This window comes from Trachemys scripta, chromosome 3 (assembly GCF_013100865.1).
Source record: "Trachemys scripta elegans isolate TJP31775 chromosome 3, CAS_Tse_1.0, whole genome shotgun sequence".
NCBI classification, from domain to species: domain Eukaryota; kingdom Metazoa; phylum Chordata; order Testudines; family Emydidae; genus Trachemys; species Trachemys scripta.
In genome coordinates, this window is record NC_048300.1 from 124,725,979 (window position 1) to 124,749,889 (window position 23,911).

At 39.1% G+C, this 23,911-nt stretch overlaps 1 protein-coding gene across 9 annotated transcripts in view; it reads left to right on the forward strand.

The window, feature by feature from the left end:
- The window catches only part of ATG5 (autophagy related 5), a 147,672-nt gene that overhangs the window by 110,822 nt on the left and 12,939 nt on the right, over positions 1–23,911 (forward strand). For all 9 annotated transcript variants that reach the window (XM_034765955.1, XM_034765948.1, XM_034765952.1 and 6 more), the window contains exon 7: positions 7,172–7,289. In XM_034765955.1, the coding sequence (XP_034621846.1) occupies positions 7,172–7,289 (118 nt within the window). The remainder of the gene's footprint in view (positions 1–7,171; positions 7,290–23,911) is intronic.

Sequence of the window (23,911 nt, forward strand, 5' to 3'; positions counted from 1 at the left end):
TTTGTGTATCCCGTCTGCAGACCAAGCAAGAGAGCAACAACCTTCAGATCGCCACAAAGCTGCCACTGATGTTGGTCATAGTTTATGCACCTCAAAAGGTGTTTCATGTTGTCATAGGTTTCCTTCATATGGACTGCATGACCAACTGGAATTGATGGCAAAACATTGCCATTATGCAATAAAACAGCTTTAAGACTCGTCTTCGATGAATCAATGAACAGTCTCCACTCATCTGGATTGTGAACGATGTTGAGGGCTGCCATCACACCATCGATGTTGCAGGCTACAAGATCACCTTCCATGAAGAAGAATGGGACAAGATCCTTTTGAAGGTCACGGAACATGGAAACCCTAACATCACCTGCCAGGAGATTCCACTGCTGTAGTCTGGAGCCCAACAGCCCTGCCTTACTCTTGGGTAGTTCCAAATCCCTGACAAGGTCATTCAGTTCACCTTGTGTTATGAGGTGTGGTTCAGAAGAGAAGGATGGGAGAAAATGTGGGTCCTGTGACATTGATGGTTCAGGACCAGAAGTTTCATCTTCTTCCTCTTCCTCGTCTGACTCAAGTGAGAATGATTCTGATGCATCAGGAACCGGCAGTCCTTCTCCGTGGGGTACTGGGCGTATGTATAGCTGATGGAATGTTTGGATAATGCACAGTCCACTTTTTCTTCTTTGACGCACCTTTCCCAACTGGAGGCACCATGCTGAAGTAACAATTGCTGGTATGATCTGTTAGCTCTCTCCAAATCATTGGCACTGCAAAAGGCATAGATTTCCTTTTCCTGTTCAACCACTGGCGAAGATTTGTTGCACAAGTGTTGCAGCATATGTGTGGGGCCCACCTCTTGTCCTGATCTCCAATTTTGCAGCCAAAATAAAGGTGATAGGCTTTCTTAACCATAGTGGTTATACTGCCCTTTTATGATGCAAAAGTCACTTCACCACAAACATAGCAGAAGTTATCTGCACTGTTCACACAAGTACGAGGCATCTCTGCTCACTTTGGCTAAACAGAAATGTGTCCCTTTGCAAAATCAAACACTGACAAATAAGAGAGCACGACACTGAATGATTTCTAGAGCTGATATAGGGCAATTTGTTCAGCAGAGTGATGTAAGCTTTGTTATGATTGCATCATCCATGACTTCTGGGAATAACATGATGCAATTCATATCATGTATGATGCAATACCAGCTTCAGATTGCATCATTCATTGTTTTGCCTAAAAAGCAAGTACTGTCCAAACCCAGTCATAGATTTATTCATAGATCCGGTCAAAGATGTATTTTAGTCATTTCTGGTTTAAATTGAGATCCCTTCCCTTTATAACTCACTTATCCTCCGCCATTCCCAAGTCAAGGCTCGAATATACTGACCCAATAGCATATCTTGAAAACTAGAGCCAATCAACAATTTTAAGCATCATTTTCGTTCTCAGTGACCCAGAATTAGTAAAGTTTGACTACATTTATTTCAGAAGCATTTTAGCTGTAGAGCAGTGTAATAAATAAAATCCTGTGTTGGCTGTGACATTTTTTTGTTAGGAAATTGTCATCTATACATTTTAGAAACCCCAAGGATGTTTTAGTACTGGGAGCATGAGACCTCCAGCATATGTCACTCAAATGAAGTGCCCCAGGATCACACAGTTTTTTTCCGTGCACATTGTAGATAGGTGCATAAAAGGTACAGTCATCCTGTTTCCTAGTGTGATTTGGTGGTCTGTAGCAGAACTAATACCCTATCTTGTGGTTTATCTGTTAACAGAAAGTGTGTTGAAGATCCTTTATAACCTCACAGTAAGACCTGGATGAATAACAGTAGGTCTGGGTGAGGGTCGAAAATATTCTCCACTGGACCAGATCCTCATGACTTGCCTTTTCACAGAGCAAGCACCATTTTTGGATAGGACTGAGATGCTACGTTGTATCTCAGAAAGGCACATGGAGACTGACGCAGGTAGACCAAAAAGACAGTCTGGTGGTTGCTGGACATTTTGTCAGAATCTGGATGGATTCAGGCTCTAGAGGATGATGACTTAACTACGTTTGGTAGGAGGAGGACAAGGATGTCACAATCTAATGTGTTTTGTGGTAACATGCACTAATGGAGTTGATTTTTCAGGCTTGGGAACTAAGGGAAGAGTGTTGTGGGGAATCTTATGAACTTCATAAGTAGTGCTTGTAAACATGCAGATGAAGTGTCACTTAAGAGCAAAAGTGTTCACGTTTCCTTCTGCCTCACCAGTCTTCGCTTCCCTCTCCACACTTTGCTGGCTGTTTTTGCCTATCTGCAGTCAACTTTCAAGCTGTCTTGTTTAATGTTTAATAAACAATTCTTAGCATGTTTTGCTGACAAATAATATGTAAAATAAATGTACAAATAATGCAGGCCATGAGTATTAAGGAAATAATTACATTGCCTGTTCTTTACTGATATTGGATAGGAAATAAAGTTCTATAAATCTCATGAAGATACTTGTTAATCTTAGCACTTCTTATCTTAACCTGTGGGACCAAAGTAAACGTATAAAGCAAGCCTTCCAGCTTTGCAATCACATTTTGGGGCAATGTATATTTGCATATAATGACTTGAAACTCAGATCTTCGTTCTTCTTCCACTAAGCAGGAATTACGCTACTGAAAACTTAACAGCCTTTCCCATGTTCTCTCAAAATTTGCCTTTTTTAACTTGGTGGGACCCTCTGCAAACAGATTTTTGATCATCCTGTTAATCTGTAATAAGTAACTTTTGTTAGTCCAGTTATGTGACCACCACATTCATTCCCTTCATTCTATTATTGCATTGATCTAGCATTATTTTATTATGTGCTTTCCATCTTGAGTGCAGGGAGAAGTACCTTGCCTGACCACTCTGTGTGACCTAAATTGCCACAATAATTCACTGAGGTTTGTATCACCGTTGAATAATACAATCTTTAGTTCATTGGAGTATCAGGCTCCATGGAGGCCCTCCTGACTGCTTTTCAAAAACTCTTTTTCTTGCTCAAGGAGTGAGAATTGAACATTCAGGCTGGCCTCCATTTGAGGAAAGATTTAGGAAATGGCACTGGCACCGAGTGATTTATGGGAGTTAGACCTCTTCTTCCACAGTTCATTTGGTTCTTGGAAATCTCCAAAGGCCTTCTTAACCCTTGCTTCAGAGAACTCTGCTGGGAACTGAGATGCTCAGAGGACAATAACTACAACTTTCTTGTAAAGCACAAATGTGGATGTTGGACAAAATAGCACTGGGTATTGTGGACGCACTGGGTATTGTGGACACACTGTGAAGTTGGTTCTTATATTGGTGGCCCACCTGTTCGTTTACCAATAATTCAATAGTGTAAACAGCCAAAAGGAACTCCAAGATGGGACATGTTGGTGCAGTGAACAAAGTAAGAGAGTGAAATAGTGAGTGAGAGAGGTGAAGCTGAGTCCTCAAACTGAAGGTGAGGATGAGAAGCTTGACCTTTGAAACTTTGGACTGTATTGTCTTCTCAGTAAGAGTGTACACAGCTCCTCTTGACATTGAAGGGTGTAGATGAAGGCAATATATGGTCCAAAGTGTCTGCATTTTTTCCCACCGAAGTGAGTTATGCCTTATCTTTCCTCTGCTAAAAATGTAATGTAAGAATGCAGTATTGTAATACTTTTGGTCAGACACTGTTGTTGGTTATAAGCTATTTCTATCACCTGTAACTTAAACACTTCTTCATTTTATTAGGATTTTTAAATTGAAAGCATTTATGCAAAGCCAAAGACATTTTTTAGGAAAATTTCATGGAAAAATATACTTTTTACTGGATAACATAACATTTGGTACAGTTATGTAAAATAAGTATAATATATTTCATTTTTGAGTAGTTAAATGTTCCTGTACTGTCTTGTGTGGGAAACTTAAATCATTATGTGAGCTCCAACTGCTCATTTTAAAGCTTTGTGGTTAAGTTTACACTTGTTTAAAAGTAATTATAATTATTGCTCTATCAGAAATACTTTAATTGTTTTAAAGTACTATGATCATTACAAAAGTTCTGCAGAATATGATTTTTGGCATGCTGATGAAAGTACACCTCTACCCCGATATTACGCTGTCCTCGAGAGCCAAAAATCTTACTGCGTTATAGGTGAAACCGCGTTATATCGAACTTGCTTTGATCTGCCGGAGTGCGCAGCCCTCCCCCCCCTCACCCCCCCGGAGCACTGCTTTACTGCGTTATATCCGAATTCGTGTTATATCGGGTCATGTTATATCGGGGTAGAGGTTTATAATGAAGTATGCAGGAAAGACTAAAGTTTTACATTTTCATGTTGCCAGACTATTCACATATGGGAATTTTAAAGATGTTTCTAGTGTGGGTTCAGAATGTAAGGTAATTTGCAGTGGTTGAAGTACAATTAGGATAACAGCAGAATATTTAGTTAGGAAACCCAAGACTTCAGTTTAGATGGAAAGTCTGGTTACTCTATGGTTTTTGAGATTAAAAACCAACAATCTGTGGGTTATGCTTTTTCATGTTAAGCTGCATCCTGAATAAAATGTCTGGCTAATCAAATTGTGGATTTTATGCAGTATTTGATGTGTTGTTGATGCCAAAAAGACCCAGGGAAGCGGGAGTGACTTTTTTAGACTATGTGATTGTGGTGCAAAACTAAATGAGCTTTTCATTGTTAACTTAATACATAATTATATAGTCCCCTCAATTTAGCTCCCTTCTTAGACTATTTTATGTATTATGACCCCCATTTCCATACCAAATATCTGAGGACCTCCCAATCTTTATTATCCCCATCTTACACATGGAGAACGGAAGGATTGAGACACTAAATGACTTATACAAGATCACAAGGAAGGCAGGGAATTAAACCTGGATCTCCCAGGCTAGTGTCATTATCAATGGACCATCTTTCTTCTCCAACCTATCAGTTCAAAATGCAGTTAATCTTCAGAGTTACTTATAAACTATACTCTAATAAAATGCATATGCAAAAAATGCAATCACTGAGGGTATGTCTACCCTGCACACTTAGCCCAGGTTCGAGCCTAAGCACCTGCTTTTGTCCACACACAAATGAGTCTGACTTAGGTCAGCAAGCACTCAGGACCTAGCTCCTAGGATCCTGCTGGGGGGGGGGGGGGTCAGAGCCTGAGTCCCACTGTGACTCTGATCCAAACCCTGTTATTTTGCAATGTGAGTGCAATTCAGAAAGCATACGCTAGGCTCCCATGTGGTCTTACTATCCATGGCTTCATCCTACCCCTTCCCGATGCTGTCCCTACTTATCTCCTAACATTTTTTTAAATCATTGCTCACATTGTAAGGGCTTCTTGAAATGGGGCTCAGTCTTCATTTATCTTCTGAAGTGCAGTGTACATTTATGGTGCTATATAGATCTTATTTAATACTATTATATTTAATAGCAATAAATAATTTAAACTTCCTAGAAAAATATATTGGCCAACAGTTGAATATTTGCTTTTGTAAAAGTAGAAGTTGAAAATTATTTTATTGTCAATATCAGTGCAAAGTGCCTGCAAACTATGGACCAATTTCTTGCCTCAGGAGCCATGCTTATGCACCTGAGGGTATTTTTGATTTTCTATATAGGCTTAACTTTGCCAGCTGCTGATTTACTGAACAGTGCAGTCCAACACTAAATATTGTGGTGGATTAGGAAGTGAAAAATACTGTATCTAGTTGAAACTGTAGGAAGAATTTGTTAAGCAGAAAGTAATGACCACAAATGGAAGGATGTCCAGAAGCACAGGCACAATATTAATTTATGAAAAGAGGGGCCACTATTTTCTTCTGCATTTGGGCTCTAATAGAAGGTCTCTTCCATATGAATACTAACCAAGTCAAGATCTGCTTAGATTGAAATCTATTTTTTTATTTAACGTTTATGTGGTAATATTTAAAGCATCCAGGTTGGTCCCCACTGTGCGAAATACTGTACACACATAAATACACTTCTACCTCGATATAATGTTGTCCCCGGGAGCCAAAAAATCTTACCGTGTTATAGTTGAAACTGCGTTATATCGCACTTGCTTTGATCGGCCAGAGCACGCACCCCTCCCCCCCGGAGTGCTGCTTTTCCGCGTTCTATCAGAATTTGTGTTATATTGGGTCACATTATATCGGGGTAGAGGTGTAAAATCCATAACAACAGCTAAAGTTAATATGGTTAATATCATATTCACATTGGTCAGGTGAACTAACGCTTCGGTTATACTAAAATGTATTTCTTTATGTTGTATTAGTAACAATGCCAATTTGCATTTTATGATTAAGTAATGTAATGTTGTAACCTATACAATATTAGTATTTTCTCATATTGGTAACTGGCTCATGCGTATTGCAGTGCTTTCTTAAATAACATGTTAGAAAGTTGTCGACAAGCTAGATTTGTATTAGTCAATTTTACAGTTTGAAAAACCTAAGCATAAAATTTTCAAATGCCTAAGATCCATTTTCAAAATTAACTTAGATTCTGAGTGACTAAAGCACTTCTGAAAATGGGGCTTAGTCTCTGAAGTGACTGAGACACTTCTGAAAAAGTATCCCATAACTTCATTAAATATTATATAGAACCTTTTCTTTTAATTCATGTAGCACAGTCACATGGGGGGAAAATAGTGAACACATTGGCCAAATACTAGTAATCAATTTTATTTTTTACAGAATTATGTTAGTGTACTAAATTCTTTACATAATTAAGGAGCACTTTATTTTTATCACCCACCTTTTTAGAAATGATAGAACCACAAGTGTTTTTGACTGCCATACCTAACATCTGACCATTATTAAGATATAAAGCTGATTTTTCAAACTTCATTTTGCGTCATTGTTTCATGACAGTGCATTTCTTGTGAGAAGGGTTGTTGAGCGACATAATTCGGGGGTACGGTGGGGAGGAATTTTCAAAAGTATATCCATGATCCATTCCCCTATGAAGGAAGATAAGTGTGCCAACAGACATAAAACTGTTAAAAGCTGTGTCATACTAGGTTGTAGCACTCTGTGTCTGATGGAAAACAGAGGCAAAAATGTGTAAGGGATTAAAATGCCAAACATTAGCCCCCCAAAAGTGGTATGATTGATTCACTTCCTTAGAGCTTAAATTACTACATTTTTACTAACTTTTTTATATTAAAAACAGGTAACAACGGAACGACCTTTTATACAGAAGTTATTTCGTCCGGTTGCTGCAAATGGGCAGCTAAATACGCTGGGAGATCTCCTAAAAGAAGTTTGTCCTGCTGCAATTACTCCTGAAGGTACTTTATAAACAGTTAGCATGAGAGAGTATTTCTTACTGTTCTTTATTTATATACCTGAAGTGTAGTAGAAGTATGAGCTATGATGCTGAAGATTCAGGATTCGTACTTGCTGATGATATATTATGGCAGGAGAGGTGGGGAGGAGTTAGTCCTGGGGGAATTCTGCACCAAAAAGTAAAAATTCTGCCACAATATTTTAAAATTCTGCATGTTTATTTGTCAAAATAATGCAATATAATTATGCTGGTTTCAATTATTTAGGTAATTTATTTAAACTACAATACAATGGCTGGAGAATGGAAGCGGGGAGCATTGGAAGAAATCCCCAAATCCCCTTGCCTAATAGTAATGTAGCTAGGTTTGATCCTTTATTTCTAGTTATTAATCGTCAAATATATGCAGCCATGCAGTGGTACCTCGTAGGCCACTGAAGAGCAAGTGACAGCTGGGGAATCAAACTCATAATTTATGTTGCTACTGACAGTCTCCAGAAAAGTCAGTAGCAAACAGTTCATGGAGCACATTTTTATAGGAAATTTTTTCAGTACAAAAATTTACACCGGTTCTAATCACTGAAGCACCATAAGCATTTATAAGCCACACTGTCCTGTACACCACCCTGGCAATGTAAAGGAGCCTTAAAACTTTTATACCTGTTTTATACTCCTGAGGGAGTTCACAAAGACAATCGGAACAATTCACTAAGCAGGCAGGTTGCTACATTCTGCTCTGCCTGAGGGGACAGAGCATGCCACAGGCCTACCTCCTTAGAAACACCCCAAAGCCCTACCCCTTCCTGCTGAGCATGCCACAATAGCGAGCAAGAGGGACAGAGTCAGTCTCTCTCTCTCTCACTCACATGCACGACTGCCCAGCACCGTCCCTTGGCGCGGTGATTTACGTCTCTACCAGCTGCTCCGGGTGCCTGAACTGACCTGCCTGTGCTGTTGGGGAGGGGCGCGTGACAGCTCTTGTGGCTTCCCTTTGCTTCCTCGTCAGAAGTAATTTTTCTGCGGGGAAGGAAAGAAATCTGCGGGGGATATCCACGCAGTGACACAGAATTCCCATAGGAGTAAGGAGTGTTTTTAAGGGCTAAAGTACATAATACAACTTGTTTTGGACTAACATTTTTAGAAGTTCCCAAATGAATTAGGAGCTTAAGCCCCATTTTCAGAGGCAATTTAGGAGCCTAAGTCTTATTAGTTATTTGGGCACTCTCAAAAAGTTTACTTTTTACCATCTTCCTTAAAAAAAGAAAAAATTAATTTAAAATACTCTGTCAAAAGAATGCTATTCCCAGTGCAGAATCAAGTACTTGAGAGTTAGGAAATGCCAAATTTATGGTTGCATGTGCAATATTAATTCTGCTTTCTTGTGCGTTGAAGTAAGTGACAGCACACGATCATGTAATTAAAAACACTTTTTTCTACAGGGCCATGGCCTCATTCAGTATCCAAGTATGGACACTCAAGACAGAATTAAGTTTGCATGAGCAACCTAAATCTGGTATTTCATAACTTTTGAGTGCTTGACCTTGCAGTCTAAATTTAGTCTTAACTGTTTTTTTGTATATAATGGTATGTATATTACATTGAAAGCTTTTTCCTAAATTTGATTTAATCCGTGAGTATCCTTTCACAAATGTTAAAAGGAGGATTAAGGAGAGAATCTTAGTTATGCAGGTTTTTTGGGTGATCAAATGCCTGCCACATCTTTCTTTGGTATTTATTATTCAGAAAACCAGAATTCATTCTTCCATAATGAATACTGTCCTTTACTAATTTACCTTCGTAGATTTTTGCTTTCTGTAGTTTTAATTTATAGCAATCGGAAGAAGAATTCTCTTAATTTGGATATCTTGGAATTCGTTAATCTGTAACTTTTTTACCTAAACTTTATCTTATATGTCAAAAGTCTGTAAAGCTTGAAGTTGAAGCTTCTTTCAGAAACATTGATTTTCTTATAGAACTTGTGGTGGCATGCAACGGTAAAATTAATGAATTTTAAAAATGCACATACTTAAGATGTGCTGTTCTTGTAATTCTGCTAGATAAATTTCAGATAGGAATCAACCTATAAACACTGTCTATTTTTTTTTAAATTATATAACAGATTCCATATAGTTTCTAACAGCACACTTGCATGACAGAGTAACAATCCATTGATGTAGTATCCTGTTATTTCACAAATTGCATTGTATTGGTAAGTAGCTATACGGGCAGCTACAGTTCTGTTTTTGAACTTAATCCAGGAAAGATTACAGTTTATTGAAACTGTTGTTGGATGTACATATTAAGTGGGATGAACATAAAGATGGGTTTTTTTGGCAAACTGCAGCCTTGGCTTTTTCTACAGTTTTTCATTTTTCTCTTATATTTGCCACCATCTTACTAGTATCTTCAAACAGCTAATCTCTCCTTAAGTAACAATGATATTTTGAGAAGTATATTTTTGCTATTACAGAGAATGGCTTGCACAGGATTTACCAGAGGAGAGTGCAGTCTTTTGACTGCAAGCTAACTGACAATAGCGAACACTTTTCTTGTTCCTTTTCACAATGCTGTCACTTCCTTTCCTGCCTTCTGTTATCCCCAGTTGTTACTCATTCCTCATCTCTTCTAGAAAACCATGAGGGATGGTTAGTGGGTGTGCACTTGTGTGCGTACACATTAATATAAATATTTTTATCAGGTCATGCTAGTTAGTTAACATAAAAAGTAAGACTGTCAATTAATCTCCGTTAACGCAAATGATTAACTCAAAACAGATTAACTCAAAAAAAATTAATCACCGTTTTATTTGCACTGTTAAACAATAATAGAATACCAATTGAAATTTATTATAAATATTTTTGGATATTTTTCTACATTTTCAAATACATTGATTTCAGTTACAATACAGAATACAAAGCGTACTATGTTCACTTTATATAATTATTTTTATTGCAAATATTTGCACTGTAAAAAAGGTAAACAAAAGAAATAGTATTTTTCAGTTCACCTCATACAAGTATGGTGGTGTAATCTCTTTATCATGAAAGTGAAATTTACATATGTAGATTTTTTTTGTTACATAACTGCACTCAAAACCAAAACAATGTAAAACTTTAGAGCCTAGAAGTCCACTCAGTCTTACTTCTTGTTCAGTCTATCGCTAAGACAAACAAGTTTGTTTACGTTTGCAGGAGATACTATCCGCTTCTTATTTACAATGTCACCTGAAAGTGAGAACAGGTGTTCACATGACACTTTTGTAGCCAGAATTGCAAAGTATTTACATGCCAGATATGCTAAACATTCGTATATGCCTTCATGCTTCAACCACCATTTCAGAGGTGCTTCCATGCTGATGACGCTTGTTAAAAAAAAAAATGCGTTAATTAAATTTGTGACTGCACTCCTTGGGGGAAAATTTTATGTCTCTTGCTCCGTAGTTTTACCCACTTTCTGCCATATACTTTGTGGTATGACAGTCTCGGATGATGACCCTGCATATGTTGTCCGGTTTAAGAACACTTTCATTGCAGATTTGACAATTAAAGCCAAAACAGTGCAGCTATTTTCGATAACAAGCTAGGGAAAAATACACTGTTTTGCCCATGTTAAAAAATTCTAACTGCCTTTTCTTTTAAATGAGCTAAATCTCCATGCTTTGGACTTGAAATTTGGCAAAGGGGTCATTTTTGTGTCAGGGAACATTTGCTGTCCCCATGAAAATCTGCCCAAATTTGGTCAAGTTATAAAATGTTGAAAAATCAGTCTACACATGCAGTTTACACAACTAGAGACTCCTTAGATTTTAGTATCTGAAGTCCCCAGTCCTGGCACTGGCCATACGGACTCCAGCCTGGGGCTGAGCAGGATTTTTCCTGAAATTGCAATTTTTGTCCCAGGTCCAGCCAACTGAACTAAAAGCAGGGGGATGATCTCCTGTGTTCTCAGTGAGCCTTCTGCTGGACTCTGGCAGGTGTAAGAGAAGCTGCCTGATTTGAATGCAGATGAGACAAGAGCTGGACCTGTGGGAGACTGGTGAAATTAATTGGTACAAGTAGCCTGGGGGAGAGTGGGACTGGCTGGGCAGGGAGACTGTTACTGGGAGCAGCTGAAGCCAGTAGGTATGGGTGAGACTGAAATCAGATGAAGAGCTCGGGGAGACTAGGACTGGCTGGGCAAGGAGACTTGGATTGAGGACCAATGAGAGATGCAGGGAGATAGATCTGATGGGGTGCAGGATGGGACGGGGGACTGGGACTGTCTGGGCAAAGGGACTGGGACAGAGAGCCTGGATGGGAGGAAGACTGGTATTGGGAGTTAGTGGGGGTGAGGTTGTGGCAGCTGGAGGCTAGAGTGGGGGAGAGAGACAGATCAGATGAGGAGCCAGGAGGGGGCAAAATTAGGACTTCCTTGTCAAGGAGACTGGGATAAGAAACCTAAAGAGTAGAGGCTGAGACTGGCTAGGTGAGGAGAAAGGGACTGGGATGAGGAGTCAAAGTGGTGAAGAGATAGGACTGGAACAAAGATATGTTGGAGGGGATGGGGCAAGAACAGGTCACACTTGAGGAAGAATGGGCAGAAGTCTGTGCCTACTAGGGAACACTCCTCTCCAGACCTTGGAATGGAACCCTGGATTCCTGAGTCTCTCCATTCCTCTGCTGTCAGCAAATATCTGTGAAACCCACTGGCAAAGTGTCCAATCCCTATTTAGTGCTAGTCAATACATATGTGTACAACATGCTCTTGCTTTAACTACAGTAAGGAGCATCCAAGCAGAGACACCAATGTATTCAATAGTACATTTTGATGAAGGTAGAAGGGGGGTTAAAATGAAGTAAAATACAAAATTTTATCTTTTAAGGAAAAATACACTGTCTCTTTGGAGAGTCTTGAGATTTATTTTTCCCCACTTAAAAAAAATGAATATCATGTAGAAAGAGACTTTTCCTCCACAGCTACCATTACTAAACAATTCTACATGCATTTTTAATTTACTAGTATTGTAGAAGTCTTTGTAAAACTTGTTTTCATTTTTGTCTCATACTGCTTTGAGGACTCAAATGGTAAACATTTGGGTGTGATGATGCAAACATTAGGCTATCCAGCAATTTCAGTTTTCACAGGATTGTCGTTCATTCAGAAAATCTGTGAATTGACCTCATTCTGCAGAAATGTCATTAGTGCTTTTAAAAATTAAAACAGGATCAAAAAAGACTTTCAGAATTTTTCTTTTAAGTAGGTTTTTGATATGCTGTACTGAGTGATGTCATACAATTAGTGTTCCTTAGAGGTCAACTGTTTTAAATTAACTTTCAGCTTTTATTAATAAGTTCTGTTAAAGACTATATGTTAATTGTTTTGTTGTTCTCCCTCAGTTTTCTAAGCACTCACTTACAGTAAATTATTTAGGTAGAAAATTGTATTTTGATGATATTTGCCTCCTAGTCTCTCTTGTCACAAGTGATAAGTGCTGTATCACATTCAGATTATAAGTTGCTGAACAACTCTAGATGGGAAGTGAATGTAGCTGCCCACCTCCCCATCCCCACTTATCCAGGGCAGGGTTAACTGGATCAGTGGAAGAAAGGCACATCTATGGGGTCCTGGCCATTCTGGGAAAGAGCAGTATTTGCCCCATTATTACCCCTCAATAGCCTTGTAAATGAACAGAACTTAGGCAAAGTTTGGAGGCCCCTAGTCCAGTAAGCCCAATTGGCTTATTCATGCCCTGCATGCACATCTCATTGGCTTGATGGCACCCTCAGTGTGGAAGGAGAGGCAACTTACATTGCTCTTCTTCAGCATTGATGCCATTTGTGTCTGTTTTCTTTGTCCCACTTGGCCTGTCTCTTGGACTTCCTTTCACTGAGCACCTCCCCTCCCCTCCACGCGCACACAGCCTCTGCCTCCATTTCTCACTGCTAGATTTGCCACTTGGCACTAGTCAAAACCCAGAGCACTTTAAAGGGCCTTTAACTGGCAGCTAAAGGTGTGGGGGTTTGCCTTCTTCTGAGCACATGAGGTGCTAGTGTAATATTGATAGTCACTTGTCATAACTGTGTAGCCTGCGTCTAGTGCAGGTTAACTGAGGTAGCGGGGAGCCAGAGTTGCTGCAGCAGACCCAGTCATTGGCTGGATAGTATTTGATTAACCCTTTACTGCACATTGCACAGCGAGGGGAGAGCTTCTTTATCTGGTGCAGAAAGTCATTCCTTGGTTAAACTCTCATTCTTCCCTCTTTCCCCCCCCCCCCCCAAAAAAAATATCTGTAAGGGAGGATCTGGAGTTCTTGGTTTGAATACCTGGTGAATTTCAGAGGAGGGGGCTAAAAGTAGCTGCTTCTTAAGGATTGCTGTGCCTGTGGAGATGTTTAGGAACTGCACTACACTTACGTTTCCAGATAGTTTGTGGGGAGGAGCCACCTGTCTGTTCCTCCCCTGTTTTACCGAATAAAAGTTGCAGTTTGTACTTTAGTCAAATCTCTGTGTATGGTCTCTTTATATGTTGTGGTGTCTGGCCGAAACCAACGTTATGCTCTCTGTAAGCATCTGTGTTATTCCCTTCCTGATTCTCCAAAAAATTACATTACACCAGCAACAGTAAGAGAATTAGAATAGTAACTATTTTATAAGACACAAATGATTGGGTTAAAAATGGGATCAGAGGTAGGGGCGATGAAGTTTATTGCACCCTTCCCTGTCCGATAGTTGAGTTCTACCTGGTGACAAATAATATTCATGTTTCCCCATTTTCTAACAATCTATAAATGGTTTAGTGTTTGGCACAGGGGTATAGCAGTACATAAGAACATTAGTCTGACCCAGTAGGGCCATTCTTAAGGTCCATCTAGCCCAGTATCCTGTCTTCCAACAGTGTCCCGTGCCAGGTATCCCAGAGGGAATGAACAGAACAGGTAATCATCAAGTGATCCATCCCCTGTCGCTCATTCCCAGCTTCTGGCAAACAGAGGCTAGGGACACCGTTCCTGCCCATCCTGGCTAATAGCCATTGATGGATCTATCCTCTATGAATTTATCTAGTTCTTTTTTGAACCCTCTTATAGTCTTGACCTTGACAACATCCTCTGGCAAGGAGTTCCACAGGTTGACTGTGCATTGTGTGAAGAAATACTTCCTTTTATTTGTTTTAAACCTGCCACCTATTAATTTCATTTGGTGACCCCTAATTCTTGTGTTATGAGAAGTAGTAAACAACACTTCCTTATCTACTTTCTCTACTCCATTCATGATTTTATAGACCTCAATCATATCTCCCCTTAGCCGTCTCTTTTCCAAGCTGAAAAGTCCCAGTCTTATTAATCTCTCCTCATACGGAAGCCGTTCCATACCCCTATCCACAATGACTCCAAGATCTCTTTCTTGAGTGGTAACAGCTAATTTAGACCCCATCATTTTATATATATAGTTGGGATTATGCTTTCCAATGTGCATTACTTTGCATTTATCAACATTACATTTCATCTGCCATTTTGTTGTCCAGTCACCCAGTTTTGAGAGATTCGTTTTGTAGCTCTTCGCAGTCTGCCTGGGTCTTAACCATCTTTAGTAATTTTGTATCATCTGCAAATGTTGCCACCTCACTTTTTACCCCTTTTTCCAGATCATTTATGAATCTGTTGAATAGGACTGGTCTCAGAACAGACCCCTGGGGGACACCACTATTTATCTCTCTCCATTCTGAAAACTGACCATTTATACCTACCCTTTGTTTCCTATCTTTTAACCAGTTACCAATCCATGAGAGCACCTTCCCTCTTATCCCATGGCAGTTTACTTTGCGTAAGAGCCTTTGGTGAGGGACCTTGTCTAAGGCTTTCTGAAAATCTAAGTACACTGGATCTCCTTGGTCCACATGCTTGTCGACCCCCTCAAAGAATTCTAATAGATTGGTGAGGCATGATTTCACTTTACTAAAACCATGTTGACTCTTCCTCAACAAATTATGTTCATTTATATGTTTGACAATATTGCTCTTTATTATAGTTTCAACCCGTTTACCCGGTATCGAAGTCAGGTTTACAGGCCTGTAATTGCCGGAATCACGTCTGAAGTCCTTTTTTAAAAAAAAGTATTGATTTGTTTTGTTGCCCTGTAGTTAATGTCTCATTTACTCAACTATTTTTGGCAAAAGCTTGAGTAATTCTATTTCCTTTTGCTACCTCTCAGTAGAAAATGAAAACAAACATGCTTGCAATGTTTACTTTCATTTTCTGCAATTTTAGGTATATTATTCATAACACCAAATCAGTATGTAAATAAAAACTATACTTAAGAGCAAGGTGCATAAGGCGAAATGTTTCTGCCCCCTTGTTTCCCTCACATGCAACACTGGGAAGACTACATAAAATGATTACTACATTTACACATTACATTCATTTTTCTACCAAGTGATGGTAGCACAACTCAAGTGGAACATTGTATTCCACTTCCCCAGCAAGGAACAACAGATCAGATACAAAAGGATAGTTAGTGTTTATATTTTTTAAGGGAACATAATAAAATGTAAGGAAACAAGAGTGTAGTCCTTTGCTTCCTTATGCTGTAGGAGGAGATGTTGGGTGTGGTGATAGTTAACTTTCAAAGAAGTGGAAAGTAAACTGTAAGTAATTGAAAGAGCCCTGAAGTTGGCAAAATTTGAAGACCAGAACTGCTGTAACTGGGCTTCACTTTTAGTCTTCTGTTCACTGGTACCTAATTATTAACAGCTATCTCATTGGTTCTGCACTAGAAAATTATGTGCACTTGCATTATTTCCAGCAGGTCCTGAAACATAAATTCATTAAAGATATTTGCATTTTAAAAGCAACTGTATTCCTAATGACCAATTATTTTTGTTTATACTAAACTGGAGATTTATAAGCATGCTCAACTATCAGTACAGAATCTTTTTAATAGCTTTACTGCAAGTACCGCCTTAAGAAAATGGTATTTGAACATATTGCAATGAGCTCTCTAAGGCTTGGTCTACACTAAACCCCCAAATCGAACTAAGGTACGCAACTTCAGCTACGTGAATAACGTAGCTGAAGTCGACGTACCTTAGTTCGAACTTACCGCGGTCCAGACCCGGCAGGCAGGCTCCCCCGTCGACTCCGCGTACTCCTCGCGGCGAGCAGGATTACCGGAGTCGACGGGGAGCACTTCTGAGTTCGATTTATCGCGTCCAGACAAGATGCAATAAATCGAACCCAGAAGTTCGATTGCCTGCCGCCGAACCAGCGCGTAAGTATAGACAAGCCCTCAGGCAAGTGGCATTTCAGAAGGGACTTTTGAAGATCGCAACAGAGAGACTGAACAGCACAAGTTTCAGTGTTGAATTTTGTTGTTCTCATCTCTTTTTAGAAATGCATATTGAAAGAGTCTTCAGATTATCCCCTTTAAATGTTTTCTCCCAAATTCACATTTTTTCCAACAATTATAAAATGAAATACTAGATCATGAGGGGAGAGGAAGAGAAGGCTAGTAACAAGTCTAGATTTCTGCACATGCATCAGAAAGTAGAAAGAGAAACAAGTCCATCACAAAAAAAAAAAGTAATGAGAAATAATTTGTTTATATTCATACATGGAAAAAACATTCTCCTCTGGATAGCCCAGCTTAAGCATATAATCAAAAATAAAAAGACCAAAGTTCCTGCTTACAACGATCAATTAAAATATAGTGTTTCTATAGTTTATTTGTACTCTAGCAATGCAAAGAGGCCCCAAACATGTAGTAAGTATGCCAACGTGACATTCGTGTCCTGAAAAGGCTTCCACTTTAACATTTGCAGGTAAGTCTACAGCCAGTTCAGAAACAGATTTTGTGTAGTTTGTCTTTGTTAATTTATTTACTCCTTTAAAAATAGTTGTCCACAGTCATGGGAAGTATTTTTTTTATAAGAAATAAAATGTTTACAAAGATAAAAGCATTTAAATTTCTTTCCAACTGGTTTCAACCTTAGGATGAAAGATATAATTCTTTTCTTTGCCCCATGATTTTAAGAAAAATCTAGAAAAAGGCTTTATTTTTCATGTACACCGACCATCCAGTGGGTGCTTACTACCCCTGAAACTGAGGTCCATGCACAAAATCTCATCTCTCAGGTCTGATAAATGAAGGATGCAGACCCTATCAGCCAAAAGAATAAAGTGCCCCAAACAAAGTCTGCCTACACACAAAACCCCTTTGTTATTACCTTAAATTTGGTAACATATCAGACAAAAGTATTAAATAATATCTAGAAAAGGTGAATTAAATGTTTGTGTTTACTCCTTATCAGATACTTTAAAAAAATTGATATTGGGTCACTATTATCCAGTATTGATACATTTAGGAATCTTATTATTTTCTGTTATCAGAACACTCTGGTAACTTGATGAAGTGTTACCTCTTTGGTGTGGGATAGCACTTAAGGAGGTAACAATTTGGTAGAAATGTTCTTTGTTGTAAATATAAATTGACTTGTTTACGTATTGACTTAATGATCTTTATATTGAAACAAAAAAGTACCAACTGCATACCATGGTATAGTAACTGCATTTACAGTAGAATTTATTATTTTCTTCTGGTGATTTATTATTTATGAGATTGTTGCCCATTGTGTGTCCATACAAAATTATTATTCGGTCAAGAGTCTCTATTAATGGCTGTAGTCGTCCCTGGAGCAAATTGCCATGTATTTTTGTTGTTGTTTCTGAAGTTTGGGATTTTTGTTTATTCAAGTTTATTCTCAATTATAACTAAATGTGGAAAAATCCTGATTTGCCTCTACAGCAAAGCATAAGTATATAGGACCATTTTCTGAATTGATCTCCGCTCTGTGGAAATCCATGTACTTTAGATGATTTGCATAAGGAATATGTCAGGGCAGAATCTTGCCCTTAGTTTTATGTTAATGCTTATAGATCTGTATTAAGAAACAACACTTAGCAGTAAGTCTCAGTATTAGTGCAGCAGGACTAGTGTGATATGGAAGGATCATTATTACAAACCCTATTTTTTAATCTTATTTATACAGTCTGAATACAATAAAATGTTTGAAACAGTCACTTATATATAAGTGTTTTAAAAATCTTGATTTTGGTTTTTGTAAAAAAAACCTCACATTTTAAAGGGAGCATTTTATTCTGGGATGAACTTGGAACCTGTTTCTGTGAACACTACGACTAGCACATATTACTATACATTTTCCCACTGCACTAGTAGAGCTAGTCAGGGTGGGGCAGAGTACACACAGAAGTAAGTGTTTTGCAGAATGAGGGCCTTTGAAATAGCAATGTTTGTGTGTATCCTTATTGCTGTTGAAGATATTGGTATTTTTGGTTAGGACATCATTTTTCCAACCCAGCACCTCATTGAGAGTGATTGTGCTGTAAAATCATACTCATGTCTTTGTGGTATCAGTTTGTTAATGAAAATAAATGCAGTTATAAACTTGAAGTTACGGCATTTCTGCAGAATCAAGTAGAGAGAATGTGTTGACAGTGCAAACCTAGGATTTAAACACCTAGCAATGATAACTAATAAACATGCTAAGAAAAGGCATGGGAAACATTTGAAAGATAAATGGATTCCAATTTTGAGTGATATTTCATAGTTTTCTCCAGTGTGAAAGACACCCGTTAAGATATAGTTATTTTGTAGTTCTTATAGATGCCTATAAGCTAGAGTTGAGTTTGTGGCTTTATCAGAACTTCCATTTTAGAGTTTCAAACTGAAAGCAGCAGGAAAGACAAATCCGTTCATTGGTATAGTAAAAGAAGTGAAATATTTGGCAGAGAAACAGCCTGAAATTACATTTAAATTAAGAACAGATTATTATTTTCAGTGGATAGTTGGATAGCTGCATGTTCTTTCTACATGTCTTGTCAGTAAGCATGGATGAGTGGCAAAAAGTTAAGTACCGTATTTAAAATGCAAATTTCACTTTCCTGGTAAATTCTTACTGTTTGGCCTAAAACACTCTACCTACCTTCCTGACTAATGAAAAATATCCAGGTATGACACAAAGGTAATCTTGCCAATGTGTACTGTCATAATTCTAATCTGAGGGCGTTTGTCTTTTCTAAAAGCTACCACTAACAAGAAATAATGCAATGGTTCTTCCAAATGCCTTATATTAACAAAATAGCAAGATTATAGGAAAGGGCCAGAAGATTCCTGCAAGTTACTGCTCTGTAGTTACTCACTCTTTCTCATGGTACAGTAATTCTAATGCAATTACATTAATCAAGTGGACTATAACAACTTCCAGAAATAGAGAATACTGGCATTTGCACAACTAATAATCTACTTCCAGTGTTATAAGGGAAAAGTCCTGGTAATAAGATGAGTTTTTTCATCTTAAAGGAAATATCCTTCTCTTTTTTGATTCCTTCATTTACACCAGTCATCCTCTAGAAATGTAACTTACAGGAAATATTTAAATGTGTTATATTTAGTGATAAAATAGCCTTTGTAAAGAAGAAATTCCTAGTCAAAACTGTACGATGAAGGATAAAATTTGAAGTATGGGCTAGGTCTCAGTCCCATTGACTTTCAATGAGACTTAAGTTCCTTAGGCTCCTAAGTGCCTAACCATACGTGCCAACTCTGTGGCTGCTCCACGGCTAGAGCACCCAGGGAAAAAATTAGCAGGTGCTTAGCACCCACTGGCAGCCAGTTGTCCCCCTCCCCTTCAATGTCTCCTGCCTGCCAGTGGCCTCGCTAATCAACTCCTCCCACTCCCTCCCTGTGCCTCCTGCCGGCGATGGTCAGCTGTTCCGTGGTATGCGGGAGGTGCTGGGAGGAAGGGGAAGGAGCAGAGACGGGAAGGGGGTGGAACTGGGCAGGAAGAGGTAGAGTGGGGGTGGAGCATGGGCAAGAAAGAGTGGGGGTGGGGCCTTGGGGGGAAAGGGTGGCGTGAGGGCGGGGCCTGAGTCTGAATGGGGATTGAGCACCCCCAGGAAAGGAGGAAGCCAGCACCTATGTGCCTAACCAATCACTTTTGAAAATGGGACTTAGACTCCTAAGTAACTTTTGGCCCTTTTGTAAACTTTACCCAATGTTTTTAGTTGTATGTTAGTGGTTTCAGTGTCTGTTACCTTTTATATTGCCTATAGTACCATTAAGATTAAAAAAGCAAAAACAAATTATAGAAATCCAGAAAATTCAAAGTTAAGAGAGTAAACTTAGAAGAGACCGAAACATTTTGAAGTACAGAAATACTTCTAAGTGTAACCTTCTCTCTCTGTTTTGTGTTTCTAACATTTAATTCTCATTCTTGAAAACTATCTTAACATCTCTTCGGGGCAGCGTTATTTTCACTTTTAGAGATGTAGCATATTTAAAAATGTGCACCCCACATCATTAGTTCTAAACTTTCTCTCTAATAATAAATGTGGTGACTGTTAGGAACTTTTTCCTAATGTCCAACCTAGGCCTCCCTTGCTGCAGTTTAAGAGCAACAAGAATGATTAAAGGTCTTGGGAACATGACCTATGAAGGAAGGCTGAAATAATTGGGTTTGTTTAGTTTGGAAAAGAGAAGACTGAGAGGGGACATGATAGCAGTTTTCAGGCATCTAAAAGGGTGTCATGAGGAGGGAGAAAACTTGTTCATCTTAGCCTTTAAGGATAGAACAAGAAGCAATGGGCTTAAACTGCAGCAAGGGAGGCCTAGATTGGACATTAGGAAAAAGTTCCTAACTGTCAGGGTGGTTAAACACTGGAATAAATTGCCTAGGGAGGTTGTGGAATCTCCATCTCTGGAGATATTTAAGAGTAGGTTAGATAAATGTCTATCAGGGATGGTCTAGACAGTATTTGGTCCTGCCATGCGGGCAGGGGACTGGACTCGATGACCTCTCGAGGTTCCTTCCAGTCCTAGAAATCTATGAACTACTTTAACTCTTGCGCTTTTTGTATAAGTGCTCTGGTTTCATGCTCTGGGTATATGAGATATGTATATGGAGAACCACTATGATACTTGGATAACTACTTTCCTCATGGAATCATAGGGCCTAAATATCTGAATAATAGAGCCCAATATTCTACATTTAAAGAAGGGGAAGATGGTAGGCTGCCATTTCGGTGGGAGTAAAGTTAGGGGAGTGTGACTATTTTAATTGTGTATGTTCACGTTTTCAAAGGATTGCATTATTTCTAAGTTTCACACTAATTTTCTGGGTTTCTATAATTTATACACTTATAATGTATACATAATCCATTATATATGCATTTTCTTTTTTAAAACTAATGTCTTTGAAAGATGATTTATACTCTAACTATTGAGATGTGCCTGAAAGCTTTCTAAATCTGTCTTGAGTTAGAGTTTCTGTCATAGGACTTTAAAAAGGAGGCTTTTATAAAAGGCATATTCCTTCTTCCTTCCACACTTGCTGAATTGCCTTGCTAATACAACCTCCTTAACAGGGGGAGCACATCTCATTGGGACCTTAAGTAAAACGGGGGTAAGTCCATTGACTGCCTGCCAAGCCTTCTGAGCCTTGCCAGGAGCCTACCAATTTTTACACCCTTTTGGAGGTTGGCGGTGTCTCCAGTGAGCTCTGGGAAAATGGCAGCCCACAAGCCTTAGGTGGATCATCAAGGGGCCTTCATCCTACTCTCTTTATGAGCCTTATGAGGATGGTTAAGGTCCTTCCCACACTACCTCCTCTACAAGCAGTTGGAGGCTTATCATGACAGAGACTCACTGTGAGACTTAAAAATCTCATGAGCCCTCATTGTAAGCTTAAAAGGCTCATAAGCTTTCCCTCTGAGCCTTAGGGATCCTGTTGGGGTGTTCAACCCATCCCTGCTCTGAACCTTAGTAGATTCTTTGGGGGCTCCTTCACAGTCTTAATAGGCTTCTAAGACAAAATTAGACTCAGGGGCCAGACAGTCAATTTTGCCAAAGCAGGCATATTAGGCTTTTAATGAGACTACAAAAAACTTGTTTAAAATGTAGTGAATGGTGAGTTACCAGTGAGGCTAAGGCTTATGAGGATGATAAACATTACTGGGGAGTTCTTCCCTTCTGTGAACCCCAGCCCTCTTCCTGACCTTTCCTCTTTCACCAAGCAGTTTTGCTAAGGTCTATGGAATTTAGGAGTATTTCAGAGGTATGTGCTTGTGCACAAGACAATGGGGAAATGGAGAGATGAGAAGCTTAGGATAGGGTGCCTCAGAGCAGCCCCTTGAGAGGTCTTAGGAAACGTGTTCAACCCTGAGCTAAATTTTATTGTCAGCCAGACAATATGTTTTCTTATTGTCTGTTTCGAGCCTATTCTGTTTAAGCATATCAGAGGGCCAATGACTCTCTTCAGGCACAGCAAGATTTGCCAAGCCTCATATTATTAGAGATGGGTGAAGATACATATTCCATTTCACAGAAGATTTAGCTATTTCCTAATTTAGTTTCATTCCAAACTGGAATAAAAATCAAAAACTTTGAAATTCTCTGTGAAAAGGGCATGGAGCCTTCGCTTTGGGGGAATCTGCCTGGTATCTGGCCAGGAGCCGCAGAGCCTGGACACCCTAGTTTCCAAAGGAACTTTATGGAAATCAGACTGTCTTGGTGGAACATTTTGATTTTTACAAATTCCTACAAACCTATTTGAGATTTTTCTGAAAAGCACTAATTATTATTTGTCTATTATAGTAGTTTTTGGAAGCCCCAACCAATACTGGGATTATTTTGTGCTAGGTGCTGTACAGACATGCAGTCCCTGTCCTAAATAGCTTACAGTTAAAATAGACAAAGGAGGGAGGGGAAATGGAGGCACAGATGTGGCCTGTCAGAGGTTACACAGCAGGTAGGCAGAGCCTGAAATACAACCCAGGTCTCCTGAGTTCCAGCCTAGTGTCCTATCTGTTAGGCAAATGTTTCTCAACTGGTGGTTTGTGACCTTCAACAGAGTCATGAAAGTCAATCAGAGGGGTTGTGCGATGTTGAAAATTGTATGGCAATGTAAAGCAAAGAAAATCCTCTCTCTCCTACTCCTTGCACACCCTTACCTGTCAAGACTAAATATTCTCTGTCAATCTCTCAAAACGCATTAATAAATTATGTAGGTTTAGCATTATCATCACTGATATATTTGCTATGAGAATACAAAATGTAAAGGGGGTTGACAATTTTTTACTTTGAATGAGGTGTCACTACCATGAAAAGTTTGAAAACCCTGCATTGGGCCTCACAGACTGACAATTGGGGAGAGGTGATTGTGAGGGATTCCCCAATGAACGTATTGAAGTTTTTGAGAGAAGGCAACAATCCTATGAGGCTTGCAGAGGGTGGGGCCTCCAGAAAAGATGCCAAAGCTTAGAGCATGATATGGGAATTGTGGACCCAACATGGTTTTCAGGAGGGAATCTGATAGGTCCCTTAATGTGTCTATAGAGTGTAATGCACCCCTTGATGTTGAGCCTCATGCTTCTTTTTTGCATCCCTCCTCTTTCTCCTTTTCCCACTGCTCCTTCTACATTTACATATCCTGCAGGCCCCCTGAACATCATAGGAAGTTAGCCCCTTATGGTAAGAAATCAACAAATGAAGGGAGAGTCCTGGAAAAAGAGGAGCTCAGGGGAAATGGTGGGAAGAGCAGGTAACAACCTCATGACTACCATGGAATAGATCAATCCAT